General features: G+C 43.3%; 1 protein-coding gene across 2 annotated transcripts; it reads left to right on the top strand.

Moving 5' to 3' along the window:
* On the top strand, nucleotides 1-27,435 carry Mansc1 (MANSC domain containing 1). Of its 2 annotated transcripts, none has more exons than XM_059256962.1 (4): nucleotides 1-213; nucleotides 13,319-13,637; nucleotides 19,137-19,277; nucleotides 25,887-27,435. In XM_059256962.1, exons 2-4 carry the CDS (start codon nucleotides 13,415-13,417, stop codon nucleotides 26,783-26,785), a joined length of 1,263 nt encoding a protein of 420 aa, XP_059112945.1. In that variant the 5' UTR covers nucleotides 1-213; nucleotides 13,319-13,414; the 3' UTR covers nucleotides 26,786-27,435. The 2 variants fall into 2 exon arrangements, with proteins under 2 accessions (XP_059112945.1, XP_059112946.1); XM_059256963.1 differs by lacking the exon at nucleotides 1-213 and adding an exon at nucleotides 12,665-12,903.

Here is a 27,435-nt window from a genome sequence, read left to right as displayed (position 1 = left end):
AGGGACGCGCCCTTCCCCCGTGCAAACTTTCAGTCGCTGCGACGGAAGCAGGAACTTGATCACGACCAAATCTGCGGAGCCAGTGTGCGAGCTGCGGAGCATCCCCTGCGATCCTCTCCAGACCCTTATGCGCTTCGCCGGTCCTTTGAAAAAGCCACCTAGCTGTCCTTGAGCCCAAGCGCCACGGGGACCACAAGGATCTCTCGTTTGCAGGTAAAGGCGTCTCTTTCCTCCCCTGGCGAGCCTCGGGTAGAGTCGACCCCTGCCGAGAGCAGCGCTGTTCTTTTCCTCGGCCGGCTCAGGCACCCACACCAAAGCGACCCCAGGGACCAGGCTAGGGCAAAAAGGGGCTGGTCTGCAAAGTGTGTCGCTGCAATATCCCAAAGCAGATGGCAGGCGGGTTGAAAGCACCTGCTATAAATGGCACAAGCTCCAAGTTGTCCGCAGAGGGAGGCCAAAGCACTCCGGGAGCAGCATACGGTTTGTTCAAAGGGAAAAGTTCCCATGTTTTCTCACATGGCTTGTTTTTCCTTTCCCTTTTTTAACCTGCTGTGTGATACTCTGTAAAGGGAGTGTGTGTGTGTGTGTGTGTGTGTGTGTGTGTGTGTGTGTGTGTGTGAGAGAGAGAGAGAGAGAGAGAGGAGAGAGACAGTTATTGACTTCTTGATAGCATGTTGTAAATAATTTCCAATAATTGAAATAACTACATACAAGTTAAGTTTGAGTGACTCTAATAGGCTGGAATTTCTCTCTTCCATCTGTGTCTGCCCCCTTATCAGCAAGATTAAGTTGAGCTTCTAGGCCTTAAACCCCAAATAATAGCTGATTGGATAACTTAATGGGCTGCTGTGTAGCTCAGTGTAGAAGGCTCTGCAGAGGTCCTGGCCCCAGGATTGTGCTAATACATAATCCTTAATTGGGGACCAAAAAAAAAAAAAAAAAAAAAAAAAAAAAAAAAAAAAGTCAGAAACCTAAGTAACCAGTTGTTGGGTAAATTTAATGAAACTATTTCTTTAATTAATTGCATTTTCACTGTGTAGCCCTGACTGGTCTGGAACTCATTATGTAGACCAGGCTGGCCTCAAACTCAAAAGATCTGCCTGCTTCTGCCTCCCAGTTGTAGCCAGCGTTCCTGTTGGGCTCTTTGGACCGCCAGCCACAAATAATGACTTGGAGACTTATTATTAATTATGAAAGCTTGACCTTAGCTTAGGCTTTTCCCCAACTAGCTCTTATAATTTAGTTAACCCATATTTTTTAAATCTATGTTCTGCCATGTGGCTCGGTTACCTCTTAGTATGCTCATCCAACTTGCTCCAAGTCTGCTGGCAAAATCATGTGCCTAGATTTCTCCTCTCAGCTTCTCTCTCTCTCTGCCCAGAAGTCCCACCTATCCTCTCCTTCCCAGCTGTTGACCATTTAGCTCTTTATTAACCCAATCAGAAGGCACCTTTGGCAGAGACGCATCTTTACAGTGTAAACAAATATTCCGAAACAGCCAGTGGTGTAAAGGTACACGCCACCATGCCAATACCATTGTTATTGTTAAAAACAGCAACAGCATGTATTTGTGTGTGCACACACGAATATGTGTTTATACCCTGGTGCATAGTGTAGGTCAGAAGACAACTTGAGGAATTAATTCTCTCCTTTTACTGTGAGAGTCCCAAGGATCAAGCCTGGGCCATCAGGCTTGGCAGCAAGTGCCGTTACCCACTGAGCCATCTCTAGGGATGTTACTTCCTGCACCCCGAGAGCACAGCTCCTGCTCTGTCTCCTTGAACAGTTCATGTTTCTGTGCAAGTGCTCAGGACAGACTATATCAAACTCTCCCTTTCCTTCCTTCCTCCTCCCTTCCTTCTCTGCTCTCCAGGCTCCATGGATAGAATTCAGGAAGTCTGTGAACTTTGGGGAAATTTATTACTTCCCTAGCCTCTCACTGAAAAGCAGCATTTCCGTCAGGAAGAATGTAGACAGAAGCCATAGTAGTGTTAGCAGTGACTGTGGTTTACCACCGCTAGAGAGCACGGACACTTTCCATAGGTGTTACTCGTTACAGATGTCTCAAAAGATTATACTCAACACTACTTCAAAAGTGTGTGGCAGTTATTTGATACTTCACTTATTATTTTTATTATTTAGTCCCAACTGAAGGTGGGACTAAAATAGGCTCTGTCTCATTAGGGTAGTCTCTCTCTGTCTCTCTCTCTCTGTCTCTCTCTCTCTGTCTCTGTCTGTCTGTCTGTCTCTCTCTCTCTCTGTGTGTGTGTGTGTGTGTGTGTGTGTGTGTGTGTGTGTGTGTGTGTGTATTAAGGGTCTCACTGTATTCCAGGCTGGCCTAGATTTCACTAGGTAGCTCAGGCTATGCAAAAGCCTGGTTCCTCTGCCTCATCTTCCCTAGTGCTGAGATTTCAGGTGTGAACTACCATGCTGGGCTACACTGGATTTCTTGTGAAGATTTGAAGACATGATCTGTATAAAGTACATAGAGTCTGGCATGTGAAAATGATACATTTCCCTTTTACTGTACACAGAAGCTGGATGTAATAACAAAGGAAATATTACACTTGTGTCCTATTATCATAGACTGGCTTTGTATGCTAACTTTTGTTAGTTAATCAACTAAAGTTCATTATTCATGTAGGGTTCACTTGAAATGTTTTATAGTTCTATGGGTCTTAGTAGATATACAATGAGATATTTGTTATACTAGCTAGCATACAAAATAATATCACAGCTGTGAGAAGCCTCCGTACTCCATCTATCCATCCCTCTTCCCCTTTTAGTAAGCTCCGATATATTTTTAGGGTTTTAAATTTTTCTTTTTCACCAGGCATAGTGGTGCACACCTTTAATTCCAACACTTGAGTGACAGAGACAGGCAGATCTCTGTGAGTTTGAGGCCAATCAGGTATACATTTTGAGTTCTAGGACAACCAGGGCTACGTAGAGAGACCCTGTCTCAAAAAACCAATAATAAAGAAAGAATAAAATTCTCCTTTTTCTTTTCTTTTATGTCTATGGGTGTTTTGCCTGCATGTAGGTCTGTGCCCACCTGTGTGCACTCCCCAAGGAAGCCAGAAGAGGGCATCATAGCCCCTGGCACTTGAGTTACAAATAGTTGTTAACTCCATGCGTATGCTGGTACTAGAACCTGGATCCTCTGGAAGAGAAGCCTGTGCACTTAACTTCAAAGCCATCTCTCCAGACCCAGTTCTGGTACTTTTGGTTTGGTTTTTCCAGACTATCAGGATATATTCCGAGTCAAACTCAGAGTCAACCCTGTTCAGACTGGCTTCTTTCACTTAGCAATATACAATTGAAGATTTTTTTTCCTATCTTTCTGTTGCTTGATAATTCATTCCCTTTCATTGCTGAATAACATTTAAATACATGATTGTGTCTTATTTATCCATTTTCCTGTGGAATAACATCTTGATTGTTTCTAACTCTGAGCAGTTTTGAAGAGTGCTGCTATAAGCATTACCATGAAGATTTTTTTTTGTTTAGAATCAAACTTTTCAAAAATTTAATTTTAATTGTGTGTGTGTGTGTGTGTGTGTGTGTGTGTGTGTGTGTGTGTGTACTGGTTTGTGCAGGAGCCTGAAGTGCCCAAAGAGGCCAGAAGAGGGTGTCAGATCCTCTTGAAGCCTGAGTTTGACAGCTCCAGACAGTGTCTGTTCTTAGCATCTAAACTGCCCCTCTAGCCCCTCGACAGTTTTTAATGCATTTGGATAAATACATGTAGGACAGGTGCTGAATTCTATGGTAAGATGACCTTTAAACTTTGAAAGGCACCACCCCATTTCTTCCAGAATGGCTCTATCATTCTTTTGTTGTTGTTTTGGTTTTGGTTTTGTTGTTGTTGTTTGTTTGTTTTTGTTTTTCGAGACAGGGTTTCTCTGTGTAGCTTTGGAGCCTTTCCTGGAACTCACTCTGTAGACCAGGTTGGCCTCAAACTCACAGAGATCCGCCTGCCTCTGCCTCCCTAGTGCTGGGATTAAAGGCGTGCACCGCCACCACCGCCCCATCATTTTGCATTCTTACCAGCAAGGAATGGGAGTTCCTGTTGGTCCACATCTTAGTGTTTGGTGCTGTCTGTTCTTGGATTTTTCCCATTCTAATAGGTGTGTAGTGGTGTCTCAGTGTTGATTGAAATAGTTCCTTGATGATACAATGTTGAGCATTTTCAGTATGTTTATTTGTCATCAGATATATTTATGTATATATGTGTGTGTGTGTGTGTGTGTGTGTGTATATATATATATATATATATATATATATATATATATATAAATGACATCTCAAATATTTTTCCCAGTTTTGAGAATTTTTAGTTTTGGTTTTGTTTCTGTTTTTTCTGGGATTTTTTTTCCCCCACAGGGTTCCACTATGCAGTCCTGGCTGGCCTGAAACTCAATATATAGATTGGGCTGGCCTCACACTTACAGATATTTGCCTGCCTCTGCCACCTGGGGACTGAGATTAAGGGTATATACCACCGTGCCAGGCTCCCTTTTTTAGTTTTTCTCTTATTGTTGAGAGTTCTTGGTAAGTTTCAGGTGTTAGGCCTTTACCAGACAGGTATTTTACAAATATCTTCTCTGTGGCTGTGATGATTTAAAACCCAGTGGGTAAAAGCACCTGCTGGGCAAATGTGAGGACCGGAGTTTGGATCCCTAACCCTCACAAATTCTGGGCAGGTTGGGCAGTCTTTGAAAGGCAGAGACAGGATCCTGGAGCAAGTTGGCTAGAGGGACTAGGTGTGTCAGCAAACTCTGAGTTTGATTAAAAACCCACGGGGAAAAAAAAAGATGGGAGAGCCATTGAGGAAGATCCTGAACATCAGCTCTCACAAGCATGTGCACACACACACACACACACACACACACACACACACACACACACACACCGGAAGAACAGTGGCTTTTATAAAGCAGCAGTTTTTAATTGTAATTGAATATAACATCAGAGGCTGGAGACATGGCTCAGTGCTTAAGAGTACTTGTTGTTCTTGCAGAGGACCTGGGTTCAGTTCCAGCACCCATGCGGTGGCTCACAACCACCCATAACTCCAGTTTCAGGGGTAGTCAACGTTGTCTTCTGACATCTGTGGGCATCGTGCATGCACTTGGTTCACATACACACATGCAGGCTAAATACTCATTCACAGAAAATCAATGTAAAAAAAACGCAGATTTTTAAAGGGATTATACTTTTGCTGTTGTATTTTAAAACGCATCATTTAATCAAAGAACATGAAGACTTCTCTCCTCTGTTATTGCCTGGAATCATATAGATTTGTGTTATTCGTTTATGGCTGAGATCCATTTTGAGTTCATTGTTGTGTAAGGTAAATCGTTTGTTTCTCCTTTTATTTTTTACATATGTCTGTCCCACTGTTCCAACACTATTTTTTAATCTAATTTATTTTTATTTATGTGTCTGTATGTAAATATGCACACATGTGTGCAAAGGCCAAAAAAGGGTGTTGGAGCCCCTGGAGCTGGATTTGGAGGTATCTGTGAGCTCCCTCCCTAAGGTGGTACTGGGAACCAAGTTCCAGTCTTCTCTAACAACATCAAATGCTCTTTAGCACCAAGCTGTCTCTCTAGCCCCCAACACTACATTTGAATTACCTTTGCACCTTTGCCAAAGATTAGTTGTCTGTATTTGTCTCCTCGCTGCCTACATCTCCTTCCATTAATCTCTTTGTCTGCTCTTCTGCCAATACACTTTTTAAAAAAAATAACTGTAATTTTCTAGTAAGCTTTGAATGAGGAAATGCTGGTCTGCTGACATTCTTCTTCACTGTTGTGCTGACTGACTCTCATAGGTTTCTGCATTTCCATGTAATTGTTAAAAATCATTTTGGTGTTATCCACAGAGTGAATTGCTGGGGTTGAATTTATAGATGATATTTGGAAGAACTGATATCTTAATAATAGTCTTCCTGCCACAAACATGGACTTTCTCTCCATTTGCTTAGATAGCCTTTCTTTCTTTCTTTCATTAGAGATTTTTGTTTTGTTTTGTTTTTTGAGACAGGGTTTCTCTCAGTGTAAGCCTGGCTGTCCCAGAACTTGCTCTGTATACCAGGCTGGCCTCAGCCTCATTAGTTCTGGGATTAAGGCGTGTTGTTGGGGATGTCTTTCTGTATTCTGTGAATGTGTTGCTCTGATTTGGTTGATAAATAAAACGGTGATTGGCCAGTAGTCAGGCAGGAAGTATAGTATAGGCGGGATAAGCAGAGAGGAGAATTCTGGGAACAGGAAGGCTGAGTCAGGGGTCCCCAGCCAGACACAGAGGAAGCAACCATGTAAAGGCAGAACTGAGAAAAGATACCAACCCATGTGGCTAAACATAAATAAGAATTATGGGTTAGTTTAAATGTAAGAGCTAGTCAGTGGTAGGCCTGAACTAATGGCCAAGCAGTTTTAATTAATATAAGCCTCTGTGTGTTTACTTGGGTCCAAGTGGCTGCAGGGCCATGGGAGCCAGACAGGACCAGAAAAACTTCAGCTACAACGTGTGCCACCACCTCCTGGATAGTTTTTTTCTTTGTTTTGTTTTTTGATGCTTGGGATTGGACCCAGGACCTTGCACACACTAACCATGCACTATACCACTAATCTAGGCCTGCAGCTCTCATTAGAGTTTTACAGGTAAACAAACAAACAAACAAAAAACTATCCTGTTTGGTTTTGTTTGTTTTGAGACAGGGTCTTATATATCTTAGACTGGTCTTGTAGCCATGGATGACCTTGAACTTCTGATGTGTCTCTACCTCCTGAGTCCTAGGATTGTAGGTTTGTGCTGCCAGGCCCTGTGTATGTTGTGCTGGGAACCAAACACAGAGCCTAGTGGCTGTTATATGAGCAGTACTGTTGTGGGATATTTGTACTCTGTGTGAAGGTGTATTGCCGTGATTTGTGTAATAAAAAGCTGAACAGCCAATAGCAAGGCAGGAGGTATAGGTGGGACTTCCAGGCAGAGAGAAAGGAAGGAGAGGAGGAATTGAGGAAAACAGGAGACACCAGGAGACAAGGAGAGGAAACAAGAAGTACAAGATGGAAGAGAGGTAATGCCATGTGATAGAATTATATATACGTGTAGACTAATATAAATGGGTTCATGTAAGTTAAAAGAACTAGTTAGGAACAAGCCTAAGCTATCATAGGCCAAGATTTCATAATTAATAAGTGTCCATGTCATTATTTGGGAGCTGGCTGGTGGGACAGGAAAAGACTCATTAAGTTTGACACCCAACATGGGGCATGTAAATCTACATAGGCCCTGAGAAAGCTGGGGGAAAAAGTTCTGAGTAGGCTTGGTGTTTGCAACATACACAGGTGTGGCTCTTTTAAGAGGTCCTATAACTGAGCACTTGGCCATCGTGCTACTTGGTGGTGGGAAACTAGGTAGAAGCACTTACTGGAGCTGGGTCAGATAGACTTGCTCCAGGCCAGGTCCACAGGCACGAGGGATTGCTCTCACTGACCCTACGGGAGCAGAGCCAGCCACCAGGCCATGTACTAGTGACAGAGGGCTTAGCCAAGGCTTAACAATTTAAGATTTGGCTCATGCATCAGAGAACACTGCAAGTGCACAGCTGCAGGCTCTAAGTCAAGTCAGATCCAGATAGAGAACCTCTGAACAGACACAGTATGTTTAAAGATGTGCTTAGAAACTGAAGACAGAAAAGAAAATAGATATAGACAGTCATGGAAAAAAAAACAATTTAAAAATAATAAAAATAAAGTCTTTAAGGAAAGAGTAAAGTAATATAAAAAGAATAAGCCATGTAATGGGAAATACACAGGGCATCTGAATCCTTATGGCACTTTGTTGACTTTGAATTTTTTTTTTTTTTTGGTTTTTTCGAGACAGGGTTTCTCTGTGTAGCTTTGCACCTTTCCTGGAACTCACTTGGTAGCCCAGGCTGGCCTCAAACTCACAGAGATCCGCCTGGCTCTGCCTCCTGAGTGCTGGGATTAAAGGCGTGCGCCACCACCGCCCGGCGACTTTGAATTTTTTTAAATGCTAATGTGCAAAAAAATACCTGCTGAGAGACACTGGATTATGGGAACTAAATTAAACCAACCTATATATTTTAAGAATGGCTTAACTTCAAAATGGAAGTCAGGTTATGCCTTTAGTTCCACAGGAAACAATAAGTTATGGTTTTTCTTCAAAATTAATAAAGATCAGACTTGATCAGGGGAGATCTCCTCAGGACCTTGGCTGCATACATGAGAGAAAAAGGCAAAAAAAAAACCCTTACAGGATAGGTATTTTATGCTGATCCCTCTACTATGGGGACAGCTCTGAGACTGGATAAATCTTGTTGGCTACAGAGTCCTCATGACTTATTATTACATACCATCCTTTCATATGGCATGGATAGAGGTTTGGTTATAAAGTCCAAACAGACTTACAAAGTTAACAAATGCCTTTTATTGGCTCAAACATAGAATAAAAAATCATCTTTAGCTGACATGTACACACCACACATTTCATACTTGTGTTAATGCAGATATATCCATTACCTTTAATAGTTTATGTGTTTTCAGAAAAAAAAGGGCCAGACACCAATAAAGACAAGTAGCACAGGTGATCCAGCCTTTCAGAATGCCTCAGTTAGTTTCCTCAAAATTCTGCATCCAGAACAACTTCCAAGCTGCTAACTGAGATGATTAAGCCTAACAGACTATTCCAGCTAGACTTCAGATAAGCTCTATACTTTCCCATAACACAGAGAGTGGACAACAAGTGATACAATTAGCTCTCTCAAGACTTGACCAATACCTCAATTTTCTCAGGGAGGCCTAAAGATGCTATTGCCCCCAGACAATAGGAAGTAGTCTAGAAAACATGATGCCCACATTCCCAAGAGGTGTGGTGGGTGGTTTTTGGTCATTCAGTGGGTTATGGATGTTTGTCATCATTTAGCAGGGTTGACTATGAGTTGTATTTGGTCATAGTCAAGAAAAAAGAGCTGAATAAAAGAGATTAGATTTGAGGATTTCTTTCTGAAGGGGAAAAGGGAGATATAGTATAGAAATGATGGGATAAAAGGGTGGATTGTTGAGTCTACTTTTGAGCAACCACTACTCACAAATATTTTACATTGCTATGGATTTTTGTATATTGATACAATTTTATGGGTTTTTGTTATACTGTATTATATGTTTCTACTCTTGTTTAAGGTATTGTACCTATGCAGCTCATTTAAAAATGTAATATAAAGTTATAGTCCTTGAAAGCTATTTAGAATTATACAAAAAAAAAAAAGACAGATTGCTAGTCATCTGTAACAATCAAACCTGTAGTCATGTTAGGTACGTTTTCAAGGTCATACAGAGATATAATTTAGATAGCTAGATGGTCTTCAAACACTTCAGAGATCTACAGATCTGTTGCATTTAAATTGTTTTAATAACATAAGGCTTTTCATGACATTGAGACACATCTGCTCCTGGCAGCACCAAACTACTTCAGAAAAGATTATGAGCATCAAAGAACCTCCATATGGAGTTTGGTTTCAGTATGGCAAAGCTAGCCATTTGGGCAAGAAACTGTCCTTGCCTTGATTGCTGACAGTACACTGTCCAAACTGAACAAGCATGACACAAAAGAAAGCAACTGCCAAACTTTGCCAAGACAAGGTAGGACAGTCCTTCAAAATTCCCACTTCACGGAAAAGTCTGTCAGATTCTAGGCCTATAGGCTGAAGATGGCTGTTTCATTGTTGCAGAGGATCCTTGGGTGACTGTCCAGGCAGCCAACTGTTTCTGTTATTTCTATAGTTTTGGAAGTTGTTTATGCTACACTTTCTGTTTACTCAGGTAAAATTATATCCTCAGGTCTTTGATAGGGTTGAAGCCTAGATAGTTATAATTATAGTTTTCCTTGTTACCAAATTCAGAAAAGAAATTCACAAAAGTATAAAGTATATAAGGTTGAGAGCATAAAAGCTTAAATTGTTTATCTAAGAAAATGTTTTGAGGTCTAAAAAATAATTTTAAGATAATAATATAAGTTAGGCTAGAAAGTGGTTTAGTATAAAACTCTAAATTCATTAAGATAAGATAGATAATAGAGTATTTTCTTTGAATTTACTAAATACAGATAGACTGAACATTGTAAAAGTAATTCTTACCTGATAATTGTTCTTATTGTATATAGTTTTACTATATTAGAGTTAAAACTTTTCCTTTTTATTTAGACAAAAAGGGGGAAATGTTGTGGGGTATATGTATACTGTGTGAAGGTGTATTGCTGTGATTGGTGTAATAAAAAGCTGGATGGCCAATAGGTAGGCAAGAGGTATAGTTGGGACTTCTGGGTAGACAGAAAGGAAGAGGAGGAGAAATTGAGGCATGCAAGAGATACCAGGAGACATGGAAAGAAAACAGGAGATGAAAGATGGAAGAGAGATAACACCATGTGTTAGACTGTAGGTTATATAAATGGGTTAATTTAAATTGTAAGAGCTAGTTAAGAACAAGCCTAAGATAAAGGCTGAGCATTCAAAACTATTAAGTCTCCATGTTGTTATTTGGGACCTGGCTGACAGGACAGGAAAAGACTCCTTACACAGTACCAATGAGTTACAACCAAAAGAATTTGCTATTATAACTGGCTTCTAATGGGCTTTAAGATATGCTGTGCAAGTGTGGTAGCTTCGCGCCACACCCTCAGCTCCATCTTACGCACTTTAGATCATTTCTCTCAGGATAGATCCCATGCTGCCTTAGATTACCAATGGACATCATGGTCAAAGAAAGGTTAAAAAAGCAGGACTTTGGAGCTGGGGGTGCTGAGTCAGCGGGTAATGCATTTACTGCTCAAACATTAGGATCTGAGTTTGAATCCTCAGCACCCACATAAAAAGCCGAGCATACTGGGTTGGGGATTTAGTTCAGTGGTAGAGCGCTTGCCTAGCAAGCGCAAGGCCCTGGGTTTGGTCCTCAGCTCTGGAAAAAGAAAAAAAAAAAAAAAGAATGGTGAGAGGGGGCTGGAGAGATGGCTCAGCGGTTAAGAGCACTGGCAGTTCTTCCAAAGTTCCTGAGTTCAATTCCCAGCAACCACATGGTGTCTCACAGCCATCTATAATGGGATCTGAAACTCTATCATGCATTCAGACAGAGTACTCATATCTAAAAAAAAAAAAAAAAATACATGAATAAATAAAAAAAGCCAGGCATACCAGGCATTTGTGTAACCCCTGTGCTGGGTATGTGGAGGTTGGGGTGGAGAGTGTCCTAGCAAGCCAGCCCAGCTCCAGGCTCAGCAGAAACCCTGTCCCAAGGGAATAAGCTGGAGAGTGCTGGTTCAGGACACTCAACATCCTCTTCTGACCTCCGCACACACGTGTAGGGTCGTGCACACTGTATTGGTTATTTTTTGTTATTGTTGCTGGGGTAGAATACCATGATCAAAAGCAGCTTATAGAAGAATATGGTTATTTTGGTTTATAATTCCAGAGGGAGAGTCTATAATGGCCAGAAAGGTATAGCATGGCTGCAGGATCAAGAAGCTGGCTGATAGCATCTTTATCTACACACAGGAAAGCAGAGAGAAAATGGGGGAGGGGGAGAAAGAGGAGCAGGAAGTGGGGCAAAGCTATAAATTGTCAAAGCCCCCCTCCAGTGATGTACTTCTTCCAGTATGGCTGTGTGTCCTAATGGTTCCATAACCTTCCCCAACAGCACCATCAACAGGGGACCAAGTGTTCAAACATACGAGCCTATAGGGGACATTTCTCATTCAAATAACCACATCCACCCACCCATACACATGTGTGTCACACACACACACACACACATACACACATGCATATGTACACACACACACATGCATATGTACACACACACGAGCACACACACACATGCATATGTACACACACACATGCATATGTACACACACACATGCATATGTACACACGTGCACACACACACACACACACGTGCACACCCACAGCCAAGTGTGGTGGCACACAGTTTTTGTTTTTGTTTTTTTGTTTTTTTTTTTTTCAGTTTTTCGAGACAGGGTTTCTCTGTGTAGCTTTGCGCCTTTCCTGGAACTCACTTGGTAGCCCAGGCTGGCCTCAAACTCACAGAGATCCGCCTGGCTCTGCCTCCCGAGTGCTGGGATTAAAGGCGTGCGCGCCACCACCGCCCGGCTTGGTGGCACACAGTTTTAATCCCAGCACTTAGCCGGCAGAGTCAGGCAGATCTCTCTGAGTTCCAGGCCAGCCTGCTCTGCACAGTGAGACCTTGTCTCAAGATGAGGAAAGAAGAGAAGAAAAGCAGCAGCACAATTCTGCATTAAGCCAACAAAATATGTATTCTGGAAACGTGAGGATAGGTAGGTGAGGTGTGGCTTGCCAATTTAACATTTTTCCTTAAAAAACCAGCTTACCTATGAGGTTGGTATTTGACACAGTCTGATTTTTCTAGAGTTGTGTGTTTTTCTTGTTTGGTTACAGGCATGTGACACTCCTGTAACTAACTTTTGTATTTTGGAGATTAAAAAAAAAAATTACCCCTAAACTTTCCCTTATCGGAGCCAGAATGTTCTTTCTAACTGACCAGTTCCTAGAATTCGAGCATGAGACTTGCTGCCTCTCATTTGTTATTTAAAGAGAAGCAACTTTTTGCCAGGCTGGTGGTACAAGGACTCAAGAGGGGAGCGTGTGTGAGCTGCTTAGCACAGTCCGCGCCTGCCTCCAGCACACGGCTTTACAGGCTCATTGCTGTTCTGAGGAAGGCGGAGTGCTGAGCTATCAGCCTTGCTTCAGCACTGGCAGTTTTATGACCTTCCTCCTCCTGTGGGTAAGGACCGGAGATGAAGGACTCTCAAACCCAAAGACAGAACTACCATTTCTACTTTTCACAGGTACTTTCAGCTTTTATTACTATTATTATTTGCTTTTAATTCCTTTTGGTTTTTGAATATTATTATTTTTAAAGATAAGTGTGTGTGTGTATGTGTGTGTGTGTGTGTCTGTCTGTCTGTCTGTCTTGTCTTTGTGCCAGTGCCTATGCAGAGGTCAGAAGAGGGTGTCAGATCCTTGGAGTCAGAGTTATAAGGCAGTTCGTGAACCACTGAACATGGATGCTAAAATCCAAACCCCTGTCCTCATGATAGGACTTGGCAAGTGCTCTGACCCGCTGAACCGTCTCACACTGTAACCCAAGCTGGCCTATAACTCACACTACATAGCCCCGGTGGGTCTTGAATTCATGTTGATCCTCCTGCTTCAGCCTCCAAGGGTCACTGATGTGTTTCTATTTTGTTGTTGTTGTTCTAGAGAAAAAGCAATCTGTACAATCTTCCTGAAGTCAACTGAGACCGAAAGAGTCATCCTTGACCTCTGAAGAGAGACCAAGATTAGCAGGAGTTCAGAATGCTCCTCAGGGAGGAACAGAGCTTGGCTTATACTTTGGTAGTAATTTGCTTGCTGACACCGAGGCTGTCAGCTGGTCAGAAGTGCCTCACCGAGAGTCTAGAGGATGCTGTCATCGACATCCAGTCTTCTCTTTCAAAAGGGATCCGAGGCAATGAGCCGGTCCACACGGTAACTCAGGAAGACTGCATCGGAGCCTGCTGCTCAACACACGACATAGCAGGTCAGTAGCACGGCCTGCTGGGGCCTGTGTGTTTTGTGTCAAGGTAGTTGGAGGGTGTGGCTGGTTAGTTTGTACCAGTGATTCTCATTGGAGCAGAAAGACAAGTGACACAGTGACTGGGAATTGTCCCTGAGTATATTCCACTATCCCTTCCTAGAGTTGTATTAAGTTGCTGAAAAGTGTGTCCATATACCCCTTAGATGGGTTCAGAGATGAAACTCAGGTCACCAGGCTTACACGGTAACCCCTTCACCAGATGACCCATCTTGCTGGTCCGGAAGGGAATCATTTAATCTGATACATTTATGTGACGTAGAAGAACACGTAGGCTCAAGGATTTAAATCAATGCCTTCAAACATCCCAGGCCTCAAATTGGCAAACGGAGAAGAGAAGTGTGTGTTTAGAGCTGGCAGTGATTCAGCTTTGCTCATGACCCTATCTGAATTCTCTGTGCGAAACAATGTTAACTTTGTTAAGTATGCCACACCTTGCTAAGTGCTGGAGTTAGTATGTAGGATTGGAAGACCTCACTGTCAAACGTAGGATTGGAAGACCTCACTGTCAAGGAGCATGAAACAGCAATGGGCAAGACACTAAACCAGGTGTCTGTTCTTGAACCTCTCTTTGTATGAGGCCATGGCATGAGGAATGTATATGTAGTCTTTGTCTCAGGTCCCTATTTTTTGGTGGTAGTGTAACTGAGGACAAAACCCATGGCCTCATGGACATGTAGGCTAGGTAAGTGCTCTCCCACTTGGCTCTTTTCCACAGTCCTCTTTTTACTTAAAGAAAGGCTTATTTTTTATTTTATGCATATGAGTATGCTGTGGATGATTGATTGATAAATAAAATGCTGATTGGCCAGTAGCCAGGCAGGAAGTATAGGTGGGGCAAAGAGAGAGGAGAAGTCTGGGAAGTGGAAGGCTGAGGCAGAGAGATGCTGCCAGCCGCCGCAATGAGGAGCAGGATATAAAGTACCAGTAAGCCACGAGCCATGTGGCAAGGTATAGATGAACAGAAATGGGCTGAGTTTAAGTGTAAGAGCTAGATAGTGGTAGGCCTGAGCTAATGGCCGAGCAGTTTAATTAATATGAGCTTCTGAGTGACTATTTTATAAGTGGGTATGGGATCCCTGGGGCTGGGCAGGACTGGAGAAAACTCCAGCTACATGAGTATTTGCCTGAATGTGTGTGTGTATGTGCACCATGTGTGTGCAGTGCCAGTAGAAGCCAGAAGAGGGTGTCAGACCCTCTGAAACTGTTTCAGGTAAGCTGCCATTTGGGTGCTGGGAACCGAACTTGGGTCCTCTGTAAAAGCAGCAAGTGCTCTGAACCACTGAGCCGTCTGTCTCTCCAATTCCCTCTTTTTTACTTTGTAATTGAGGCAGGGGCTCACTAAATTGTCAGGCTGCCTTTGAACCCATCTGTAGTCCAGCCAGGCTTGCACTTGTCAGTCTCCTGCCTCAGCCTCTGAGTAGCTGGGATTACATACAGGCTGTCCTGTGTTTTCAGTACAGAGCTCCTAAACCCTTGGGATGTACAGAGTGACAGGAACAAGTCTCATTGTAAATGCCTTTCAACTATAACTCACTTGTGCTAGTTGAGGCTACTTTAACAGGCCTACAGACTGTTCTAGATGCTGCTGGTCATCAGAAAGAGCAAACTCTGGTCAGAAGCTTGGAACATTCATCCCTGTGCCCTGGTCTCCAGGGAAGGGTGCACTGAACCAAAGGGTCAGTGACTTGAAGTGATTATGCCTATACAATGGAGCTGTCATACAGGTCCCTAAAGGATGAATTTTGGAGAGCTTCCAGGCAGGTGGGTGAATATGTTTGTGTGGTAGGAGGGGAACGTCCCCCAATTCCATGAGGATTGAAGCTTCTACAATCATGACCCTTCTAGACTTTTCCTTATGTACCCCTTCATGTAGATGTAACTAACCGTCTTTTTAAATAAGAAACACAGAACCAATGCAAAGAAGAAAGGCAAGAGGTCAGAGCTAAGAGCTAAAACCTTACCCTTCCTCCTGCAGTGGTCCTACCTCTCCTAACCAGAGCTACTTTTTGTGTTAAAGTCTTTATATAGAGTTCCTGTTCTGCCTTCTCATTGGTTGTAAACCCAACCACATGACCGCCTCGTCATGGCCTGTCTGTATAGACCTCCGTGTTTTCTATGATTAGTATTGAAATTAAAGGCATGTGTATCCAATACTGGCTATATCCCTGAACACACAGAGACTTACCTAGCTCTGCCTACCAAGTGCTGGGATTATAAGCGTACGCCACCACTGCCCTGCTTTCCTATGGCTTGCTAATAGCTCTGACCCCGGGCAACTTTATTTATTAACATACAAATAACATTTTAATACAAATAAAATATCACCATACCTTCATCCAACTGTTCATTTGTATCCTTTATATTTTATATGGGGAAGGCCCTGGGCTATCAATAGCCAGCACACATGCAAAAATAATTTATGGCCTTCATCTTACAATGTAATTGTAAATATAACTATTCTTTGAGTTCTATGAATCATACTAGCAGATTATCAAATGGGAGGGGCAGGGTTGTAGCAACCTCTGAATTTGTAGTCAAGTCACAGAGTTAGGTAACCCGAGACCTGACACTTACCCCTGGCTTCTGAGAGGACAGCAGGCTTGCAGCAAAGAACCCTTAAGCCTACGGAGTCTGGTGCTAACCCCAGCCGGTTAGATTCAGAAATAGGTTGACTTGTAAGATACCCAGTTATTGGCAAGGGTTTGGAGAGATGGTGTGGAAAGAGACCCTATACTTGATATCCATAGGAAGTAACCCTTTGATGACCTCAAATTGAGCAGTATGCTTTCTGGTGCTGTAGTTTATAGAAAGCAGAGTGATCTGACTTAAATTTCTACCTTTTTTAAATACATAAATATTGAGGTAGAAGCTTCACTGGCTGAGAGGTTAAAGCAATGATCCTACAAACGTTGAGATAAACATTTATCTGAAGTAGAGGTAGAGGCGAGCATTTCATACCTGAAATCCCAGCCCTCAGAATCATGAGTTCCACACCACCCCGGATGTGCCTAGACTGGTGCCTCGGCACCAAGGGCTCCAGCTGGTCTTTCTTCCCTCTGTCTGTCTACATCAGTTATTTTGTCATAGTAGTGGGCTCTTGGATAAAGTGCTAGGTCCGGAAAAACCCCAAATCACAGGCAAAGTTTTGTGTCCTTTGTGTTGATGTTCATTTTCCTAGTCTATGGCCGTCATCAAATTATCAAAGGACTTTAAAGCTGTAGTTTTTAGTTTAACTCCTGAATAAATGAGAGGAAAGGACACCACAGGAAGGCTCACACAATCAACCAACCTAGGCTCATAGGGGCTTGCAGAGACTGAACCAACAACCAGGGAGCCTGCATGGGACTGACCTAGGCCCTCTGTATATATGTATCAGTTGTGTAGCTTGGTCTTCTTGTGAACTCCTAACAGTGGGAACAGGAGCTGTCTTCGACTCTTATTGGCTTTTGGGACCCTCCTTCTCATACTGGGTCACCTTACCCAGCCTTAATACATGGGGAGGTGCTTACTCTTACTGCAGCTTGATATGCCATGGTTTCTTTGGTTTTTTGAGATAGGGTTTCTCTGTGTAACAGAGTCCTGGAACTTGCTTTGTAGATCAGGCTGGCCTTGAACTCACAGAGATCCGCCTGCCTCTGCCTCTTGAGTGCTGGGATTAAAGGCGTGTGCCACCATGCTCAGTTCAATATGCCATGTTTTATTGATAGTCATAGAAAACTTGCCCTTTCCTGGATGGAGACGGTAGAGGAAGAGATTGGGGAGGATGGGGGGGGGGGCTGCGGCTGGGATGCAAAATAAATAGATAAGTATAAATGAATGAACGAATGAATAAATAAATGAATGAAAAAGAAAAAAAACCTGTGAACTAAGCTCCATTGGGTGGCAAAGCTGTATGAGTACTTTCACTGTAAAATAAGGTATGAAACCGTTAGTTCTTAGAATTGAGGACAAATGCCTGGTTTTCTGTGTTGCAGGAGAAATACCTATACATCCAGCATTAAGTCCTCACAGATAATATTTATATTTCACATAAATTGTTTTGTTGGTTTGTTTTTGAGACAGTGTTTCACTGTATAGACTAGACTGTCCTTGAACTTGGAATGGTCCTCCTGCCCCTGACTCCTAAATACTGGGATTATAGGATATACAACTATGCAGCTTTTGATTGGGGCAGGGTATTATGTAGCTCAGGCTAGCCTCAAACTCATTGTGTAGCTGTGGATGACCTTGAACTCTTGACCCTGCAGCCTTGGCCTCCTAAGTGCTAAGATTGCAGACCTGTGCTAGCATTCTCCCTTCCACACTTTTGTTCTTCCTTATCCAGGTTCCCAGTCTAAGGGACAACCCACCCACAGTCAAGGCTGGTCTTGCCCTCTAAGTTAATCCTTTCTGGAAATAGGCTCAGGACACACCCAGGAGTGTGCTTCACTAACTCCTAGGTGCATCTCAAACCTATCAAGGTGACGGTGACATTAACCGCCACCAATGCCACTGTGAGTCACATTGCTGGAAAAGAAAAGGCGGGGCTGCCTCGGGTGAGGGAGGGAGGGAGGAAGAAGCAGTGGAGTCCTGGCAAGGGCTAACTCTTCTTTCCTATCTACAGACTTTGGTATTTTGAGATAGGATCTTTTGTAGACTGGCCTCAAACTCACTCTGTACTGCATGAGGCTGGCCTTGAACTCTTGCTTCTCCAGCCTCTATCTCCTGAGTGCTGACATTATAGGTCTATACTACCACACCTAGTTAAACCATGGGATTTGGGGGGGGCAGGTTGTTTTTGAGATTTATTTTTATTTTATGTGTATGTGTGTTTTGCCTACATATATGTTTATCTTGTGTGTGCTTGGTATCAGAGAGGCCGGAAGAGGACATCAGATCCCCTAGAACTGGAGTCACAGATGATTGTGAGTGTCAAGTAGGTGCTAGGATACAAATTATCACTCTAGCCTCCAAAAGCTATTCTATTCTAACAAATGGAAGATTTAGCTCTAGAGAACTAAATGTGCTGCTAAAAAATAGGTTTGGGGAGATAAAGAGATGGCTCAGTGGTTCAGAGCACTGGCTGCTCTTCCAAAGAGTCCAGGTTTGAATCCCAGCATCCACATGGTGCTCATAACCATCTGTAACTCCAGTTCTGGAAGATCTGATGCCCTCTTCTGGCTTCTGCAAGCACTGTATGCACATGGTACACAGACATATAAAACAGATAATAATAAATTTTTAAATAGAAAAAACTGGTTTTTCCAAGATTACCTTAACTTGGGTTTATAAACCAAATCAGTGTCTTTTGAAGATGCTTTATATCACTAAACTAAGAAAAAGGAAATGGTCTGAGGGGTCAGCAGAGTGAACAGAGTACCCTGGAGTAAGCAAAGCTCCTCCAGCTCTCCCTCCTCTCAAGAGTTCTATTTCGAAATCATGCTTGCAAATCTTTCATTGCAGGGGACAAACCATGTAATCTGATGATCTTCGACACCCGGAAGCCAGCCAGCCAGCCCAACTGCTACCTGTTTTTCTGTCCCAGTGAGGAAGCCTGCCCACTGAAGCCAGCAAAGGGACTTATGAGCTACAGGCTCATCAGAGGTAATGGAGGCATTGTCCTCTTTCTTTTGTGACCGAACTATTTAAAGCTCCGGTTTCTGTGGAAGATTCCCTATAAGAGCCTAAGTACCAAAAGAGTTCATAAATATTTCATGATTTGAAATTCATTAAACAAAAATATATTTTCCTACGATAGCATCTGGCAGTATTTTTTTTTAATTTTGTTTTACCTTCATATTTATTAAAAGTGCACAGGTTTGTTATAAAACCTTTTCTTTTTAAAAAAAAGACAGTCTCCTATGTAGCCCAGGCTAGCCTAAGAGAGAACTGTTGGTTGTTAATACTCTATTTTTCAGTTTATTAAATAAATAACAAATATTATTTGGCATTTCCTATGCATTGGCACACTTGTTATACTCCAGGGATGATGCACTGAACATGACAACCACAGTTCTTATTTCTGAAACTGACTTTTGGGGATAGAGATAATAACCATAATGCATGCCCAAGAAGAATGTGCAGAGTTGAGATTACTCGACAGAATCATCACCACGGGACCCCCCTAAATGAGGTGATCACTGAGGAAGTAACCCCTAGACTGAGATCTGAAAAGCCAGGAGCCAGATATGGGAAAATGGAGAAGATCTTCCAGGACGATGATGATCCTCAGGCAGAATGGATTTGAAATGTTTGAAGGCCAATCGTTCATTCCAATACCCTAGAGGCAAAGTAAGCTGTGTAGAGTATGGGGAGGGAAAAGGTGGGGAGACCAGACCACACATGCATTTGTCATCCAGAGGACGTAGGTTTTATTCTAGGTGTGTAGGGGAAGCTGTGGGAAGTTTTTAAGTAGGCATGTTCCATGGTGTCTTTTTAAAAAATTACTATGAGAGAGAGAGAGAGAGAGAGAGAGAGAGAGAGAGAGAGAGAGAGAGAGAGAGAGAGCATGCTTGTACACACATAACATGGCATACATAGAGGTCAGCAAGAGGCCTGTGGACTTAGTTTTCCCCGTTCACCTTTGTGTGCATTCTGGGTGTCTTACTCAGGTCTCAGATTGCCAGGCTTATGCAGTAAGTGCCTCCATCCTCTGAGCCATCTTGTCTGCCCAAATGATTTGTTTTGCTCTTGTTTTTTTAATGATTTATTCATTTTTATTTTATGTGCATTGGTATTTTGCCTGCATGTGTGTCTGTGTGAGAGTGTCGGATCCCCTGGGTGCTGGGAACTGAACCCAGTTCCTCTGGAAGAACAACCAGTGTTCTTAACCACTGAACCATCTCTCCAGCCCCTACTTTTGTTTTTTTTTGTTTGTTTGTTTTTGTTTTTGTTTTGTTTTTTTTTTTGTAAGACAGAGTCTCCTCCTGATTTAGTGGCCTGAAACTTGCTATGTAGACTAGCCTGGTTTTGAACTCACAAAGGTCTGCCTACCTCTGTCTCTAGGTGCTGGGACTATGGCTGTGTGCATCCATGGTGTCTTTAAGTAGACTTCTCACTGGTGACTCTTTTGGGAACTACCTTGAGGCTACAAGAAAGGGGAAATGGGAAGACTGGTTGATGGGAAGTAAGATGTAGGCAGAAGATGGTCCGGGGAGATGGTAAAGGAGATGGAGAGAGGTGAGGTTGGTCGGACTTGCTGGTGGCCAGGGAAATGAACACAAGAAGGCTGAATACTAGTTTTTGAGTTGAACATCAAGATGGGTGAACTGGGGGGATTTGGAGGAGAGCAGTTTTAGAGTCAGGAGATAGAGTGGAGTGGAATGAAGGGTTCTCTCTTGCTTGTTAAGTTGGTGTGTTTGTGGAGTGAACTACTTGGGGCACCTGGGTGTTGACTGCTCCGTTTCCTGAGTCAGGGGGTTGCCTGAATTTTGTTCCAGACCCAGGGAAACCCAATGTGCCAAACATTTCCTTAAGCAGTTGCAAAAAGCACAGATTGTTTTAATGATCTGCTTATGGTGACGTAAGTTACAATTGAAGATTAAGTCTTCTCATTTTCAAATTACTTCTGTAGAGTTGTTATTGCTTTTAGAATGTGTAAAAGAAGAAAAACAAGATAAAGATGCTGGCCAATGGAGACAAGAGGGAAGGGAAGTGGGCTACCTCCATAGGACCCTTTTAAGGATGAATACCAAGGAGGAGGAACTGGAATCAAGCTGTCTGGTGGTAGCCACCAGGGGGCATAATGAACACAGAGCAGGTGGAAGGACGTTTCCTGGCAGTGACACCAGATCCTGGACACATGCAGAGGACTGTTTATTCCTACAGGATGTATACAAGTTATGTTCTTAATTCTATTTATAAATACACTCGTGTTTATGGGCTGAGTTATTCCATTGATCATAAATTATTCTGTTTGAACTGAACTGGAACATAAATATCTGTTTGGTGGTTTGTTTCTGAAGGAACTTTTATTTCCTGTAACCAACTGAAGAATATTTACAGACTGACACTTTGAAAGCTCACAGTGGATTCTGCTCAGTCTATGAAAATACTGCAGCTCAACATCAACGTGTCTTTAATAGTTTTGTAACATATCTTTTCTACCGAGGACTGTGAGAATGGGTGGGTTTCAGAAACCCAATAAATTGGAAATCTGTTTGCTTAGCTGGTTTCCAAGAAATAGTCCCTCATTTTTTTTTTACTCAGTGAAGTCCCTTGAAAAATAAAACTCTTAGAAGAGGTGAAGGCCCAGGGCTGTTTCCCAGCTCCCGTGGCTTATGTCCACAAAGAGAAGCCCCGCCCAGGGCAAACAGCAGTGGGCGAGGTAAGAGGAGCAGGTGTGGAGGATTCTGTGTGGGTCTAGGCTCTTGGCCAACCCATGCGTCTTATCAAATGGGACTAGTGCTGCCTTTTCATTACAGCTGAGCGCGCATGCTTGAGAAGGCCAACAGCTGTTTTGGTCATTCTTGTCAATGGACGTATCTAACTTCTAATATCACACAGACTGCAGGTCGGTTAGCTAAATGGTCTTGGGTGTTTTTTTTTTTTTTTCTCTCTCTCCCTTGCTCTCTTTTTACTTTAGACTATTAAAGTTTTTAATATATCATTTATTTGTTTATTTATTTATTTATTTATTTTGTGTGTGTGTGTGTGTGTGTGTGTGTGTGTGTGTGTGTGTAGCTGTGCTCACCACATTGGTAGTGTGGAGGTCAAAGGACAACTTGTGAGAGTTGATTCTCTCCTGCCAGGGGACTGACTGAACTCAGGCTTTTCAGGTTTGGCAGCCCAGTTGAGCCATCTAACTGACTTTTTTTTTTTAATCTTTAAAATGAAACATGCTGAGGTGTGTTTTGTTTGCTTGTTTTGTGTGTGTGATCGTGAGGACCCACCTTGGGGGCTCATGCATACTATAAACTACACTCCCAACCCCTGGGTCATCATTTTTATTAAATACCTAACGCTACAGATAGTGGTGCTGTGAATGTGATGAAATCACCTGTAGAATGTATAAAAACAGAATAAACAAGGATGAAATCTAAAGAGGGAGAGATCTGCCTGGGCTGCTGGAGGAAAAAGTAAGCTCAAGCACCCAGATTTTTGTAAGCTGGTTGGAGGTGAAGTATTTTGAGACAGAGTCTCATGTAAACCAGGCTCGCTTGCCATGAGCTGGCTATGCAGCTGAGGATGACTGTAAACTCCTGACTCTTCTACCGCCTGTGTGCTGGGATTATGGGCATCGCCACCACACCCAGCTTCTACTTCTGTCTTAGAGGAGAGTACAGTAGCGTATAGCACGTGTCGACCAGCTTTTCTGTCTAGTGTCAAACAGTACTTGGGTTTTGGAGGCCTGTGTTTGAGGTACTCTGGCCATGTGTAACCAGTTGTATCTGTTCACCACTGACCTTATAGTGTAAAAGCTGCCACAGGGAATTTATAAATAAATGAACATTCTGGACACCAGTAAAACTTGGTTGAAGAGCACTAAAATTCAAATAGTGTATGGTTTTTCACATGTCAAAAATTCTTTTGGTTATTTTCAGCCATTCGAAAATGTAAACTTCATTCACAGTTATTTTCAGCCATTTGAAAATGTAAACTTCATTCACAGTTATTTTCAGCCATTTAAAAATGTAAACTTCATTCACAGTTATTTTCAGCCATTAAAAATGTAAACTTCATTCACAGTTATTTTCAGCCATTTGAAAATGTAAACTTCATTCACAGCTTGCAAACCACAGAAAGGTGGGTGGCAGGCGGGATTTGGCCATTCTCGTTAAACCCTGTCCTACAGGAATCAAGTGGCGGCTTTAAAGGCTCACGTAGTCTAGTGGGGTGATACATGCCTGTAATTCCAACAGGGTGGAGGCAGGATCAGGAGTTCAAGATGAGCCTTGACTGTGTATCAGATTCAAGAAGAGCCTGAGCTATGCGAGACAGCCTCCAAAAAAATGAAGTAGGGCCAGCAAGACGGCTCAGTGGGTAAAGGCATTTGATGCCAGGCATGATGACCTGAGTTTGGTCCCCGGGACCCATATAACAGAAGGAGAGAACCAGCTTCTACAAGTTGTGCCCTGACCTCTACACATATATGCTGGGGCATGTGTGCCACCCTCCCCCCCACCCCAATAAATAAATGCTTAAAATATAATTTAAAAAAACTAAAATAAATGATAAAGAACCATGGGAAAGTGTGAAGATTAGTGAGCACTCTCAAGATGTCACACCTCTGCAGTTGTTTCTGGATCTGTTAGGAGAGATGACGGGTCTATTTTGGAGACCAACATGGAGGGGCCCTGAAGAAGAAGGGGAGAGGCCGCCGCCGCCGCCGCCTGTATTTCCTGAAGTTCTTTGTCTTGTTTTCTCTGTCCTGGTTCTCTTTAGTGTTTGAGTCAGAGTCTCACGTACCCCCTGGTGGCCCTGACCTCTCTATGTAGCAGCAGAGAATGGCCTTGGACATCTGATCCTCCTGCCTTCACCGCCTGGGTGCTGGGGTTATAGGTGTGTTCCACTGTGCCTAGTTTATGGCAGGCTTGGGGTTGAGCCCAGGGCTTCACACATGCTGGACAAGTGCCTTACCAACCCAGCTACGTTCCCAGCCCCAACCTGCAGTTCTAATACTATCAAAACAGCCAAGTAGCAGAGTTAACACTGAGCAATTTAAATTACCCCTCACTGCACTTGATTGCCTTGACAAGCTTTTCCAGTTTGGACTGTGATAAGTAGCTGTGTGGCTCAGAGCAAAACCCTGAGTGTTCTCTGGCAGTCAAATCCCCACCTTAGGAGTTGGTCTGAATAGCCCCGCTCTGCCCATCCAGTGTGGGCGTTATGGTTTCAAACATCATACTCATAACCTAAGGCATTCCCTCTATAGTTCCAAGCTTTGAGAGTACAAATCAAGTCTCATGAATAACCTCCCTCTTCTGATAACACTCGAGAGCCATCCACCCCTGAGTTGACTTGGAAAATGTTATCTGCCATGCGCTAGTCCTTTGGCTCAGTGTTCTTTAAGGAGTCCAGACCCTCCAAGCCTGCTCCTCCCCTTTCTGTCAAACTTCATCACTGTTAAAGGCCGGCTTCTGCTGCCCACGACTCCTCATTTCCCCAAGGTTTCTATTACTCTTTCTCACCTGTCCCGTGCCCAGGCTGGAAGATCTGTCCCCTGATTACCTGTCTCATTGGCAGTTGACATGTCTGCAGGAATGCTTGTCTCACATCAGCATTTTCCCTGCCAGTCCCCTCCTGCTCAGGCCACCCCGGCCCCTCCCTGCCCTGCCTCTGCCCTCAGCCATCTTTATCCTCCTAAACCTCTTGCCTTCTGCACCGTGCTTCTCTCAGCCTCGTTGCTGCTCCCACTTACGCCTCAGTCAGCTTGATGCACCCCACCCCCACTTTCTCTTCTGTGCCAAGCTAGAAATAAACCACAGCGTGAGGTAGAGAGACACTGTTGTGATATTTTGCAATTGGTGTTTTTCTGTTTTATACATGCTTTGATGAAATATCAAGTATCTAAGGCTGGGGATGTAGCTCAGTAGTACAGTGCATGCTTAATGTGTACAAGATGGCCCTGTGTTCATCTCCAGCATGCATGTACAAGTGTACACACACACACACACACACACACACACACACACAGAGAGAGAGAGACAGACAGACAGACAGACAGAGACAGAGAGACAGAGAAACAAGTTGTCAGTTCATCTTAATTTGCTTTCTATTGCTGTGATAAAACACTGACCAAAAGCAATTTGGGGAGGAAAGGGTTTATTTGGCTTATACATCCTGATCACAGTTCATCATCGAGGGAAACCAAAGCAGGAGCCTGGAGGCGGGAGCTGATGCACAGATCATGGAGGGGTGCTGCTTAATGACTTGCTCTCCACGGCTGGCTCAGCCTGCTTTCTTATACAACCTAGGACTACCAGCCCAGGGATGGTGCCACCCACAGTGGGCCAGGCCTGCCCACATCAGTCATTAACCAAGAAAATGCCCTGACAGACTAGCCTACAGCCGATCTGATGGAGGAGGCATTTTCTCAATTGAGGTCCCCTCTTCCCACATGACTCTGGTTTCTGTACATTGACAAAACAACACCAAACAACTAACCAGCACAGGCGTCAAGTATCAGCAGTGGGGGACATGGCGACATTCGTATTTTACATCTATCTTAGCGTGGACGTTTTAACTCTCCTTTTTGTTTCCTTCATACTTCAGATTTTCCGTTGACCAGAGCTGCTTCACCACTCCAAAAGTTAACTCCAGAAGACTCTCCCTTACTTGACCCTACCTCGCCAGCACTCTCTCCCGGGGCCCCTCCCCCCATGGGTTACCCAAAGCCCACCAGCCTGCTTTGGAGAGATGTATCTTCGCAGAGGTCCCCTGCCTCAGCTCACTCACAGAAGAAACTCATCAAGATTGATGAAGCGAGCCCGCAGCTCCCTGTTTATAAAGAAAAAGGCCATTCCCAGAGTTTGCAGCTAACCTCAGAACTAAAAATGGCTCCTCTGCTCCCTGAAAATGCGACTATCCCATCTACCACCATCTCTGTTGCTTCTCTCCACGATGTCTCTGCCACTCTGAAGCCTGCACTTCTGTTGGCCACCGCTTCAGCGACACCTGTGACTTTACAGCAGAGGGTGGCCACCACAGCTCCACCTGTAACCACTGAGACCTGGAAGCCCCCCGCAACCCCTGTGTCTACAAGTGTTACCCACCAGGCAGCTCCAACTACTGCCTTTCAGGCACATACGCACTCGAAAGGCATCTTAGAAACAGTGCCCTTTCGAGGAGGCTCCAAGCTGACCTCAGACATGGAGCATGGGAAGAGCTCTGCGGTCCTTTCTTTGACAACCTCAGAGTCTTCGGATAAAAGCAAGACTGCTTCCTGGGAGAATGGGAGGGTCAGTGTAGGTAGTTCATCACTGAGTAGAGTTCCAAAAGGCCAGCATGGCCTTTCATTTGAGAAGTGGCTTCTCATTGGGACCCTGCTCTTTGGTGTCCTGTTCCTGGTAATAGGCCTCGTCCTCTTGGGTAGGATGCTGGCAGAATCCCTCCATAGGAAACGCTATTCAAGACTCGACTACTTGATCAATGGGATCTATGTTGACATTTAAAGACACAGTGGGCATCTCTTAGTTCATGTAATAACTCATTGCCAAATGCACCCATCTTCCTTCAGCCCAGCCCATCTCAGTAGGAACTATAGCTTGAAGGATGCTTACACTACTTTTCTTCTTTTTCTTTCCATTTTTGGGACAGGCTCAGGTAGCTCAGGCTGGTCTTGAACCCCTGTTTTTCCTGCCTTTCCCCCCAACCCCCAGTTCAGGGGTTACAGGTTTTCACTACCACGTCTGAATTTTTAATTAAAAAAATTTTTTTGAATTCTTTTGCAGCACTAGAGGTCAAATTCAGGGCCTTCTGCACGCTAGGCAAGCACTCTACTCCTGAGCCACATCCCAGCCCAACCACTTTCTTTTTGTTTGCTTGGCTTTTGGGGTTTTGTTTTTAAGAAGAGAAAGGATAAAAGACACTAAGTTATTTGAGTGACCTGTATGTAAAACAGTAGCTGAAAATAATTCCTAGCTAAAATATTAAGTATACTTGAGTATAAACTAGAAACCTGCATCTAAACATAAGTTTAGGCCATCTAAGTTACAATTCGTTACTATTTCTCATTCCAGATAATGACAACTGTTTGAGACTAGTTTTAATGGATTCTCTTTCCTTTTTTATATGAATTCCAATAAAACTCATTCCAGATGTA

Source organism: Peromyscus eremicus, chromosome 3 (genome assembly GCF_949786415.1).
Source record: "Peromyscus eremicus chromosome 3, PerEre_H2_v1, whole genome shotgun sequence".
In the NCBI taxonomy this organism is placed as follows: domain Eukaryota; kingdom Metazoa; phylum Chordata; class Mammalia; order Rodentia; family Cricetidae; genus Peromyscus; species Peromyscus eremicus.
Note: the sequence above shows the minus strand (reverse complement) of the source record. Positions and strands in the feature narration are given on the sequence as shown.

Coding starts and splice junctions, on each gene's coding strand:
- Mansc1 (XM_059256962.1), top strand. CDS start 13,415: ATGCTCCTCAGGGAGGAACAGAGCTTGGCTTATACTTTGGTAGTAATT. Junction 13,638..19,136: donor CTCAACACACGACATAGCAG/GTCAGTAGCACG, acceptor CTTTCATTGCAG/GGGACAAACCATGTAATCTG. Junction 19,278..25,886: donor GAGCTACAGGCTCATCAGAG/GTAATGGAGGCA, acceptor TTCATACTTCAG/ATTTTCCGTTGACCAGAGCT.